Source organism: Carassius carassius, chromosome 35 (assembly GCF_963082965.1).
Source record: "Carassius carassius chromosome 35, fCarCar2.1, whole genome shotgun sequence".
NCBI classification, from domain to species: Eukaryota; Metazoa; Chordata; class Actinopteri; order Cypriniformes; family Cyprinidae; genus Carassius; species Carassius carassius.
Genome location: NC_081789.1, coordinates 27,843,434 through 27,855,933, shown reverse-complemented (window position 1 = coordinate 27,855,933; position 12,500 = coordinate 27,843,434). Strand labels below are relative to the sequence as shown.

At 35.4% G+C, this 12,500-nt stretch overlaps 1 protein-coding gene across 1 annotated transcript in view; it reads right to left on the bottom strand.

Moving 5' to 3' along the window:
- Window positions 1-11,643, bottom strand: part of LOC132116462 (lethal(3)malignant brain tumor-like protein 4) — a 29,925-nt gene extending 18,282 nt beyond the window's left edge. Inside the window, exons 1-13 of the mRNA XM_059525299.1 lie at window positions 11,565-11,643; window positions 7,323-7,388; window positions 6,936-7,025; window positions 6,797-6,851; window positions 6,613-6,701; window positions 6,314-6,418; window positions 5,189-5,324; window positions 4,329-4,414; window positions 3,522-3,673; window positions 2,388-2,464; window positions 1,851-1,936; window positions 897-1,007; window positions 40-157 (exon numbers count right to left, since the gene is read on the bottom strand). Of these exons, the coding sequence (XP_059381282.1) occupies window positions 40-157; window positions 897-1,007; window positions 1,851-1,936; window positions 2,388-2,464; window positions 3,522-3,673; window positions 4,329-4,414; window positions 5,189-5,324; window positions 6,314-6,418; window positions 6,613-6,701; window positions 6,797-6,851; window positions 6,936-7,013 (1,093 nt within the window). The 5' untranslated portion in view covers window positions 7,014-7,025; window positions 7,323-7,388; window positions 11,565-11,643. The remainder of the gene's footprint in view (window positions 1-39; window positions 158-896; window positions 1,008-1,850; window positions 1,937-2,387; window positions 2,465-3,521; window positions 3,674-4,328; window positions 4,415-5,188; window positions 5,325-6,313; window positions 6,419-6,612; window positions 6,702-6,796; window positions 6,852-6,935; window positions 7,026-7,322; window positions 7,389-11,564) is intronic.
- Between the last annotated feature and the right edge of the window lie 857 nt (window positions 11,644-12,500).

The window sequence follows — 12,500 nt, the reverse complement described above, 5'->3', positions numbered from 1 at the left end:
TGTGTGTGTGTGGTGTGTGTGTGTGTGTGTGAGACTCACCGAGTGGTGGAGGTTCGAGTGGGTGACCCGTCCTGGAGCACCAGTTCACAGGGTGAAGATCAGGATGGTCTGAATCCACCCAGAAATCAAACTTCTCATGCCAGCCGTCGAAATGCACCTGAGCAACAACAAACCACACAAGAACAGATCAGCATTCATCAGAGCACACACACACTGCTTCTGAATCAGTGATTGAATTATTTAATATCAGTTTATTTAAAGGTGTCCTTGTAACACCTTACATTGTACTTACTATTATAATAATACATTATGAATAGTTACATTAAACTAACAACACTATATAGCACTTACATGTAGTTCAATAATAACACTCAGTACTTCACAGTAACAAGGACACCTTAAAATAAAGTGAACCCACTTCCTTTCTTCACACATAGAAGTATATACACTGTGCTTCAAAGATCAGATCTTCATATTATTCTGATTTGTGAAGATCATGTGACACTGGAGACTGGAGGAATGATGCTGAAAATACAGCGGAGCATCACAGAAATAAATTACACTTTAACAGATATTCACACAGAAAACAGCTGTTTGGAATTATAAAAATATTTAACATTTTTACTGCATTTTTAATCAAATATATTGAGCTTTGGTTAGCAAAAACCTTTAAAAAAATCGTAATTATTCCAAACTTTTGAATATGAAGCTCTGCTCACGAACATCTAGTCAAAACTCAAACACAGGCTGACATCACGAGCTCACGTGACTCAATTAAACCTAAACACTAAATCATCAGGCCACACCATCAAGTCTACGGTTGTTTGCATGAGTAACTGAAAGACTGCAGGTGTTTTAATGCTGGAGCTGTGACTGGAAGCTGAACTCTTCCTCACTTTGACTCTGTAGTCTTCGGTGTCGGTGATGGTGGCCACGCGGATCAGCATGGGGTTCCTTCTGTCCACCGCCTCCAGCTTCATGTGCGTCTGGAAGCCGTGTGGAGATCTCTGCAGGAACACACATCTATTACAGCTCCTCACTCACTAACTCTTCAAACAGTGCAAGAGTCACTCAACTGATGGGTTTCTAAAGCCTTCACTCCACACACAATCTCTCAGAACCCGACACCTTGTGATTCTGGAGACTCTGGGATGGGCACAGTTCTGGGAAATGGAGACTAAACGGTTCCTGATGGTTTTACACCTAATTCTCTACATTAATTCTTAATTCTTTAGTGTGTTTTCTTCTCCACCTGTTTTTTTTACATTTAGTCATTTAGCAGACGCTTTTATACAAATTAGGACAATAGATGCACTTTAAAAAAAACATATTTTATTAATTTATTTAGTAATAAAATTTTTTTATTATTTATATATTTTTATATATTTATTATTTATTTTCTTTTAAGCACTTTTTTTATTTTTATGCTTTTCGCTATCAAATGGTCATGTCTTAACTTTGCAATTTCTGCATTGCATTAATTTTGAATATTTCTCACGGGTATTTAATAAGAGTTAAACCTCTTTTTTGACTCTTTACATCAGTAAAAGAAAACATGCCTAATAATTGTGCACACCTGAATATAAGAAGTTTCTCTCTTCCAGTCTTCATGGACACTTACATATCACTCTTAAATGATCAAACACAAAATTAATAGCAGTTATTAAGACTAATGAGGTTTGGAATTGGTAAAACGTGCTTGGAAAAGAAATATGAGCAGAATATCAAGATGCATAATAAGTATGCATGCAGTGTTTATATATAAAGCCAAGAGACTTGTTCTATCATTGCTCTTTTGTTGATTTGTAATCTGCTAAATGACGGAAGGTAGTGTAATGTGAAAGTCTCACCTCACTGAAGGCTTGACTGGGTGCCGCAGAAGCACCTGTGTCCTCCATGTATTCCTCCCAGACGAAGTGCTCAGGGTTCAGGTGTCCTACAACAATCACAGTCACACAAACATGTGCTACGCTTCACGCCAGTGCTTTAAACAGCACAGATTATTTCAGAAGCAGCTTCATAATAATAAACTGGGAAACAACTATCAATTCAGTTATTAAATTCTACATCTGTGCAGGACTGTAAGACGGCTTCATTCATCAATGTGCATTTAATTACAACTCACACTGGGTGATTATTACAGTTAGTCTCTGGAGCAAACAGATGAGTCTGAATATAAAGAGCCAATACAAGATGCTGAGATTAAATCTGAGCGTGAATATAAAGTCAAGAGTTTGTTCTTCCAGATGAGCAGCTTTCTGCTCCTGTAAATAAGACGAAGAGGGTTTAATCTGTGATCTGAAACCCTCTCAGATCCACGACGGGCTTCCTGCTTTAAACCTGAAGAGAGAGAGTAACTCTGAACACATGAGGAACATGTCTCTCACCCTGAGGAGCCGTGAGCGGCCGGCCGTGATCCTGACACCAGCCCACCGGGTGAATGTAGGGACTGCTGGCGTCACACCTGAGGAACACACAACACCCGTCAGCTGCTGGACACACTTCACTACACAGATCCTTCAGTTCATTCACTTTATACTCATTTTCTTGTGTGCATTTCTCATTTTTGTTTATTTGTATTTTATTTAAATTTTAGTACATTTCTTGTGTGCATTTGTCATTTTAATTTATTTAAATTTTATTTGAATTTTAATAATTTCTTGTGTGCATTTGTCATTTTCATTTATTTGTATTTTATTTAAATTTTAGTAAATTTCTAATATGCATTTGTCATTTTAATTTGTTTTGTATTTTAGTAAATTTCTTATGTGCATTTGTCATTTTAATTTATTTATGTTTTTCATCTGAATTTGTTTTATTCTACTTTAAGTTATCTGTTATGTACTTTTTCATTTTTATTTGTTAATTGCAGTTTTTAGTGTTTTAGTACTTTGTTCATATTAAGATTGTATTTTTTATTTCACCTTTAGTTTTAGTTAAAGTTTAGTTTTATTTATTTCCAGTTATGAATTTCAGTGAATTAAAATGAACTTTAACTAACTGTAACATTAATAACTTTTATTTATGTATATACTACTACATATTTTCATTCAGATTTTGAATTAGATTTTATTTTTATATTTTTAAAGTTTCATTTTGATTAAATTTGTCGTAATTTTTATGTTATTTGCTAAATATCTCTTTTAATCTTTAATTTATTTTAACAAGCATTTTATTCCCATTGCACTTCTAAGTTTTTTAAATGTCAGTTTTTCATCTTATGTTATTAACTTAATTAATTGAATTTAATGATTCAACTTTAACTTTAGTATTATTTACATACTATTATATAGCCTTTATTCATATTTAAGATGTAATTTTTATATCTTCAAATTTCATTTTAATTGCATTTTTTTGTAATTGTTTGCCATTTTTATTCATATTTATCTGTATTTTATTTCAGTTTTTGTAAATGTAATATAGATACATGGTAACACTGCTTCAAAGCAGATGAGCATTTCCTGGTGTTAGCACACAGAGAAGGCCTAGGGTAGGTTAGTTAGTGGGTTAGTGCTGGTCACCAGTAGTCGTAGGTGTCGTCCCAGTTGTCGAAGTGCACTAGGAAGCGCTGGTCCACGATGTCGGCGATGCTGGCCACACACACCAGACACGGGTTCTTCCGGTCCACCGCCTCCAGCTTCATGCCCACCTCAAACAGCGAGCCGCTCGACTCCTGCGAGGAGAAACCGCTGGTTAGTGACATCCACAGCATCTGAAGTCCAGAGCCATCACTTTAAGAGTGATGCGACACAATGTTACCTAACTCCATACAAATGTAATGAATCATGTAACTCAGTTACTTTTTAAGGTAAGTGATGCATTATGTTACTTTTGAGTTACTCTTTAAATCCGGGAAGTGCTTGCTTGTTGGTTTTTAATATGAAAAGTTCTTCTTTTACAAATGGAAAGTCGTTTCAGCTCAAAAGTAAAGTGAATGTAACTCCAGGTCTCCACTCAAACTAATCACATGATGAATATGAGGCAGGAGAAGAACGTTATATTCAGCAATAACTCAAATAAAACACAAATGTGTCATTGTGACTCCTGATCTCTGTCACCATGACAACACCAGAGCTGTCACTCAACACAGGAGAAACAAAGTAACGCACGTATTTCCTTCTAAAGCAACAAGTAATGTGTTACTTTACTAGTTACTTTTAATCTGATTACATGACTCGTGTTACTCCCAGCACTGGTAATGATTAGGGTTGCAAAAAGGTGGAACATTTCCAGTAAATTCGGGAAAAATTCCAGGATTTTGTTTGTAATATTCCAGGGCTTTTTGGAAAGTTGCCACCCCTTTAGAAGGCTAGTAATGAGGGACTCACGCTGGATCTGAAGAGGTTCTCCGGTGCCGCTTGAGCGTTACAGTCCTCCAGGTATTTCTCCCAGCTAAACTCGTTCACTTTGTAACCTGAGCGCACAAAAAACAGAAGAAATCAACCAGAAAGATGACGACACTAAACTCATCCGGGTCACATTTCACCTTCAAATCTTAAGGAATAATATTTCACAAAGAAGTTTGACATTTTTATATAATAATTAAAGACGAGATGTGCTCGCTTCATCACTGCAAGAGTTTTACTGACAGTATTAAACGAATTAATAAATGATCAAATAAACAAACAGAAGTATTTATTTAAATCAGAATAAGACAACCACAATGATTTATTTTAAACCCTTTAAACAAGACAAATTCACCTGAGAATTTATTCAACATAAATAAAAATATCTTTTATAGAGAATATTTATTAAATTAAATTGTAACTAAATTAACGTTTTATTTTTACTCTTTAATATGTCTATTCATCCTTATTTTGTTTCAGCATTTCTTTTAGTAACCGTCTCGTTTCAACATTACTTCTATTAATGAAAATGATTTTCGATAGTTTTAGTTGACAACAACAATAAATAATAAAATAAAGAATATAAATGCTAATGAATAAAAATAATAATGTTTTTATTTAAATCAGAATAAACTGAAAAATACACAACAAATGATGCAATTATTTTTTTCTTTTCCCAGAAAAACATCTTAACTAAACGTAGCTTTCAGAAGAAACCCATAAAAATGAACGGTTCTTTTTATTATTATAATTATCTGCTAGATAAATCTCTCTAGTTTTCTTCTCATCTTGTGGTGAATCCAGACATCTTCTGGATCTTCTGGATGTCACAGCTCACACACCTTTGGGTGGATGGAGTGTGTGTCCCGTCGCCTCGCTCCATCCTGCTGGTTTGATGTCCGGAGAGTCAGCGTTTACCCAGAAGTCATAGCACTCGGAGTAACCATCGATGTGGAGCCGCAGACGGAAGCCGATCACCTTCAACAACAACGACAGGAATCTCAATCTCTATCAGACACGTCAACATGACGCTAAACTCACCAGCAATACTCCAAACAAGCTCAGAAACACAGATCAGAAAAAATGATCCGATACAAATCAATGCAATTCATTTTGACACATTTCTGCATCGCAGCAATGCATTCTGGGACATCCATTCCTCCTCTCTGAAGAATACATGTGCATCTGCTTTTGTTCATAATTTAAAGCCATGACAACAACTACAGCTACATTCATCAAGAGAAACATTAAATAAAGCATATACAAACATCAAACAAAACCAAAATCTTTAATAAAAAAAAACCTTTCACTTCATTAAAAAGCTTGATTAGACTTTGTTCGAAGCTGTTATGCATAATGCATTATAAAGGTATGTATAATGTAAAGCATCATATTTTATATAAGTAACTGTAACCAAAAAGAAATACATTATAATATTAGCATATTTCTTCTTACATCTAAAATAGTCTGTCATGTGTTTTAATGCATTATACTTTCTCAAGATGTCACAATGAATAGAGCAGAATTATAACTGTGGTTACAATTATTCAAGAGATCAGAGACAGACAATGCATTATAAAGTGCATTACAAAGTGTAATATTTTATTTTTTTATATTTATATACACATACACACACACATATATATATATCTGTGTGTGTGTAGGCTTTATATAAAGTGCTGCCAAAGTAATGCTTTTAATCATGCATGCAGGTTAAGTGTCAAAATCTTTGTTATAATAAGTTATGACACTTATCTATCCATAGTTGCATCCTTAGAAAGGACGATGCATTAAACCACAACAAACAGCCAATGCATGTTAACTCTGGTTACAATTATTTATGCAAAGCTATAATGCATAACAGTGTACATATGAATACCTTTATAATGCATCGCACATACAGGCGACAAGTGACGCCTCTGAGAGCTCGACGAGAGCAAGACAGCGAGTAAGAGACAGATTCTGACCTCGGCCACAGACAGCACACAGAACATGGACGGATGCAGCGGCTCGATGCCTTCCAGCCTCATCCCCACCTTAAAACCATTCCTGCTGTCAGGAAACACCTGGAACTAGAAGAGAAGACCAGGATGAACTCAGAAACAAGACAAGAGTGCATCACATCTGTACGACCAATGCACTGGGCCTGTTTTTACCTTCTAGTCTCTCTAAAAACAGTTGTGCATCTGGCAGACGCTTCTATTCAGTGTAATGTAATGCAATGTAAAATCGTGTGTTCTGCTGACCCTGGATCAGTGGTCTGTACCTCAGTGAAGAGCTGCAGAGGAGCGGCTTGAGATCCATCGTCCTCCAGATACTGATCCCACGACCACGTCTTCTTCTTACCGCTGACCGCTGCAGAAAACACACGCCAACATCAACACACACACGAGAACACACATCTCTCAGATGCAGACACACACAGGGTGTGAGAAGATTCGGTTTCCTACTTTGTGAAGTAGAAACTTTATTCTTCATCTTTGTGGTTTCTTCTTTCGGTCGCTCCTGAGAAGAAGCAGAGAGTCTCATCAGTCTGTTCTGAGAGTCACTGAAGGTCAGAGGTCAGGGGTCAGGGGTCACTGTACTCACACGCAGACTGTACTCATCTGACACGCTTCTGGGGTTCAAACTCGGTTTCTTTCTCTTGCGCTCTTCACTCTGCATCATTAGAGATCGGCTCTGCTGAAACACAGAGAAAATGATGTAATATTATTATTAGAACATCTGTTTTCTGTGTGAATATCTGTTAAAGTGTAATGTATTTCTGTGATGCTTCGCTGTATTTTCAGCATCATTCCTCCAGAATTACTTGAATTCCACACAAGGCCATTTTGTGATTTCCGTTTCACTTTAATGAATCTTTCAGTCACTAGTCATGTGATGCTCTCGGGACTAAATGAACATGATCTGCTGAACTGAGTGCTTTCTGACAGCTGTTAATATTTCATAACATGAGCTAGATGAATCAGAACTGACCTGTCCACAGTCAGGGGTGCAGCCCGAACAACACAGGCTTCATCTGTCCCCCATCACCTACAGGACCTGAGAGAGAGCAGCCACATCCACCCATCAGACCAGAGACTGAAACTGGTCAGAATAACGTAACACTTTCAGGACATGAAAGAAAATAAAGCTTCAAATATAAAAGTCATGACACTTCAAAGTAACATTAGTTGTCAGGGCAACATTACTCATTTTCATTACGTTTATCTTGAAGTACTAAAATATCAAAATAAAAATAAAAACCATAGACATTAAAAAGACAAGCAACAATTCTAAAACTTAAACATGTAAATAAAAACTAATCAAATCAGACATAAAGGAAAACTTTAAAATGAAAATTTTATGGCCAAATCGAATTATAAAAAATACAAAAATCATCAGTTATCAGGCACTGAATTACCATTGTGTATGAAATGTGCTATATAAATAAACTCTCCTTGCCCTGCCTTGTATAAAAGTTGTTTTTTTTACTTTATAACAAAAACGGCGCATCGATGAGAAAATTGTTCAGTGTGAAAATGTTTCTGTGCAAACATAAAGAGATCATGAAGCCAGAGCTGACATCAACACACATAAAACATCGAGCTTCTCACTTCAATCTTTGTTTGAAGCTCTTGTAAAGATCAAACTAAACCACAGCCCCACGTCTGCATCACAAACTGTGCTGTGAATGAAGATGCCTCAGCACAATAACACGACACGAGCAGCCGAAGCTTCAGATTCACAGATCAGGGTTGAACACAAATATCACAAATATTCAGTCTATTCCTGGAAACAGAGCCCAACATGAGTAAGAAATTAGTTTTAGATTCATTTAAAATTTATCATTTAACATACAATCTACAAAGGAGTGAGAAAATATATCAGAAAACTCCTCCAAATATGCAAAATAAGCTTTTTTTCGCAAAATCTGTGATTTTCTCTTACTGAATGGATGCAATCATAAGGCTCATGTCTGTATTTCTGCCCTTCAAGTCAAGATTAGATGTGAAATAACATCACACATGTGAGAATTGAACCGATATTTGTCATCTGGCTCAGATTCAGACAGGAATCGTGTGTTTGTGGTGTTTTTCTGCTGCGTCTTCACTGCACAAACCATTCTCAAGAGCCAAAATGCTACAAAAAGCATCATATTTAGTGAGAAACTGACGTGAACGAGCAAAACAGATGCTATTTTTGGAATCAGTGCTTTAAGTGAGAATGAAAAGAGTGCTGGATTTCATTCTGCAGATTTGCCGCATCATTAAAATCAAGCAAAAGCACCAGACAATGTGCAGAAACCCTGACTAACATCTTCCCAGAAGCTGACCGAATGGATTCCTCCCAGCATCCAGCGCATGTGTTTCCTCCCATTCAAACCTCAAACAATAGAAACAGTGCCGTGTCATCCTTCAAACAACCAAACCTTCAGAACTACAGATGCATTAAACCCAGAAGAGCCCGATTACACACACAAATCTGCTTCAGTTATTCAATCTTAAAGCAGACTGATTCAGTTCTGGAGTTCAACTAAAAAACTAAAAAAATAATAATAATTTGAAGTAAAATTAAAAAAGAAAATACAGAAATAAAAACTGATTAAAAATGTCAATACCTAAGTAACGCTGCCTAATAACAAAAACAACCAATAATAATGATAATTAAACTTCACAAACTACGCAAAACACCAAACATGCAAAACAAATAAGCCCGGTTTATTTCAGCTAGTCTGACTTCATGTCAGCTGATTTGGTTCAAAATAAGTCAGAAGAACTGATTTGAGCCTGGATTATTTGTTAGTACTAGCGGTATATTTTTATTTAATGGCATGTCAGCATTTTAGGGTATTTTCATGGCAAAAACTATTAAAAAAATACAATGAAACACACACACGTTATATTAAACAAGATTCAAAATTGAAAAACCTTTTCTGGCAAAAGTATGCTAAATAACACTTAGAGTGAGTTAGTTTTCTATGTGCAATTAAAAGCAAGACAGTCCAATAAAATATGTTTGGTTTATTCTGTAAACTTGATTTATGAAATATTTTCTCCATGTTACTGTCAGAAAACTGAATGCTGTGAACATCGACTGCTGAGATGAACAGAGGGTGCTTTAAATACTCACACACACACACACACACACACACACACACTCGCTGAGCAGGAAGTGATGTGTGGGATCCATTCAGCAGGAAACATTTCAACAACTTCCTGCACAGAAATCCAAATAAACAAGAGAGAGGAGCCGAATGCTCAGCCGTTATGAGCCGAGCGCTCGTGAATATCCATCAAGCAGACGCTCCTGATCTACACAAACAGCCTCGGCTCACAGCTTCCTCTCAGCTGCTAACACTGCTGTTTTAATGCACTTACACAGCTTTCTATTCCTGTAACTACAAGACATCCGCTCTGAGAGAATCCCTCTGTACTGAAACTACTGCACTGAGCATTTCTCATCCTTCTTCTATTATCATACACACTCCACTTTGAGTGCATATCAGCACATTATGAAACAGAATTAATGTGTCACACTGCAGAATCTGAAACTCGAAAAAAAGATGTTACAAAATATATATAAAAAACTGTTTAACCATTACAACATTTACCCTTAAATTCTACAAAAAGTTGTTAATTTAACATTTATTTTATTTCAATATAAAGTATCAGAAAATAGAACCTTTTTCATTTAATCTATTCAACATTTCTGATTTCATTTGGTTTCACTTGATAAAACAACTAGAATAAACTGAATGAAAACTGTATATAAACTGTGTGAATAAAAGCACATTCAGATGTGCTCCTCAAAAAACATTTATTATAATGATGATGTTGAAAACATCGGAGGAGAATTTTTTTCAGGTTTCTTTGATGAATAGAACGTTCAGCATTTATCTAAATAAAAATCTTTTGTAAAATTATAAATGTCTTCATCATCACTTCGATCAATTTAAAGCACTCTTGCTAAATAAAAGTATTAATTTCTATCATTTACAGGAAAAAAAACTTACTGTATTATGCTACAAAAGCTTTTTATTTCAAATAAATGCTGATCTTAGGATCTGTCTGCTCTATTCATTACAGAATCCTGAAAAAACTGTTAATAATATATATAATAATAATAATAATAAAAAAAATGTTTCTTGAGCAGTAAATCATCATATCAGAAGAGATTCACACAGAAAACAGCTGTTTTACATTAGAATAATATTCCACAACATTACTATTTTTGCTGTGCTGTGGATCAAATAAATTCAGGCTCGGTGAGCAGAAGAGACTTCTTTATAAAATATACTAAATATCACTGTTCTAAAACTGTTGACTGGAATATAGATTACAGAAATGGTATACTGTGCTGTTATATATAACGCACTATGTAGGTGTTTTTTTTTTTGCGATATACTCAATAATGTCAAATCAAACATGTTAAAACATCAATTATTGACTAGATAGACTATATATTGCACACCCCTAGTTTACAGTAATGATGGCAAAATGAATAATTTATCCATTTATGAAAGGAATCCATTCCAGCACAAATTCGTCACTTGTAATCACTTGTAACATGGTTCGGTTGAGATTATTATAAAAACAAACCCACAAAACAACATGATTAACTAAATAAAACAAGTCAAACTACACTTTAGACAGGGTGGACACGTTATCTGATCTGAAAGCATTGATTCAGAGAGAAAGACTCTGAAAACTGAACGTAAACACGGCATTTTTCTACAGTAAACCGTTTTAATGAATACTGTACACACAGAGCTGACTGAGGGAACTATCTGAAGCTCAACAGGTGCAGCAGCTCCGACACGAGAAGACTGAAGAAGAAAGAGTCTCACACAGGAAGATGGCGACTGTCTTCAGCACAAACACACACATGTGATGACAGACAGACGGAGAGACGGAGAGACAGAGAGGAGAAGAACACAGCTGCGCGGGAGAAACAATGTAACACTCGCGCGCGCGCGTCAGCGGCGGACGGAGAAACATTGTAACGCGTCACACATCAAACACACACACGAGATACATCTTCATCTCCACTCGCTTTCAACGGCAGGAACACACACTTCAGTCGAGCAGCGTTAACACACACACACACACATTCACACAAGTGCGGCTGTAGGGAACCCCGACACATATCACACTCCTCACGACACAAACTCACACCTGTGGAGCAGACTGAACAAAAAAGCGCAGATTCTGCCGCAGATCTTTGATGATTTCTTACCCGCACTCAGAGCCGAGAGATCCACCAGACGAGGTGAGGTGACAGCACTGAGCAGTGCGCATGCGCAGAACACCAGCCCTCTACTGGAGGAGCCAGATCACGTGACCAGAGCAAACAACAACAACAACAACAACTCATCAGCAACACACAGCATCTCTAGAATATTCTCAACTCATCAAGTCACGTCACAAAAGCAAAAATTCGCCGCAGACTACGTTTTTCATCAGAAATTATGCAATTTCTTAATTGTTAACTTATAACAATTATAACAGTAATATATACAAATGTATTAAAATACTTATTTATAATTATATTGTTTATAATTATTAATTATATTATTATTAAATAATAACTAACGAATATAATAGCAAAATGAAGAAACATTTTAAACAACCGAGGGTACTTTATATCATATCATAAATGCACATCTGCATTACATATTCTAGCATTATTTCACATCTGAATTGCATATTTTTGATCGTCTGAATTTAATTTGCATTCATTCAGATTACACAGTTTTAACATTTGTTAAAATTTGCATTATTTCACATCTGAATTGCATATTTTTTGATCGTCTTAATTTAATTTGCATTCATTCAGATTACACAGTTTTAACATTAATAAAATAATAAAATTAATGTGATTCATATTTGGCAGTCAAACATAAATTAAACAGATCAGATTTAGGCACGCAAACAATTATTTTTTTAATTAATTATTAATTAACTAATTGCATCTGCTAGATTTTTTATATAAATACAAATATTTTCAACGCATTTAGTATTCAAATTGCATAAATCCAGGATAAACCCCAAAAAATATGGTTTAATAGTTGAAGTGTATAAGATTGAAACAAACTGGACTTTTTGATGATAAATCTATAAAGTTGGTTATCATTTTCAATCTTTGATCTTTTTTTTATTATTATTATTATTT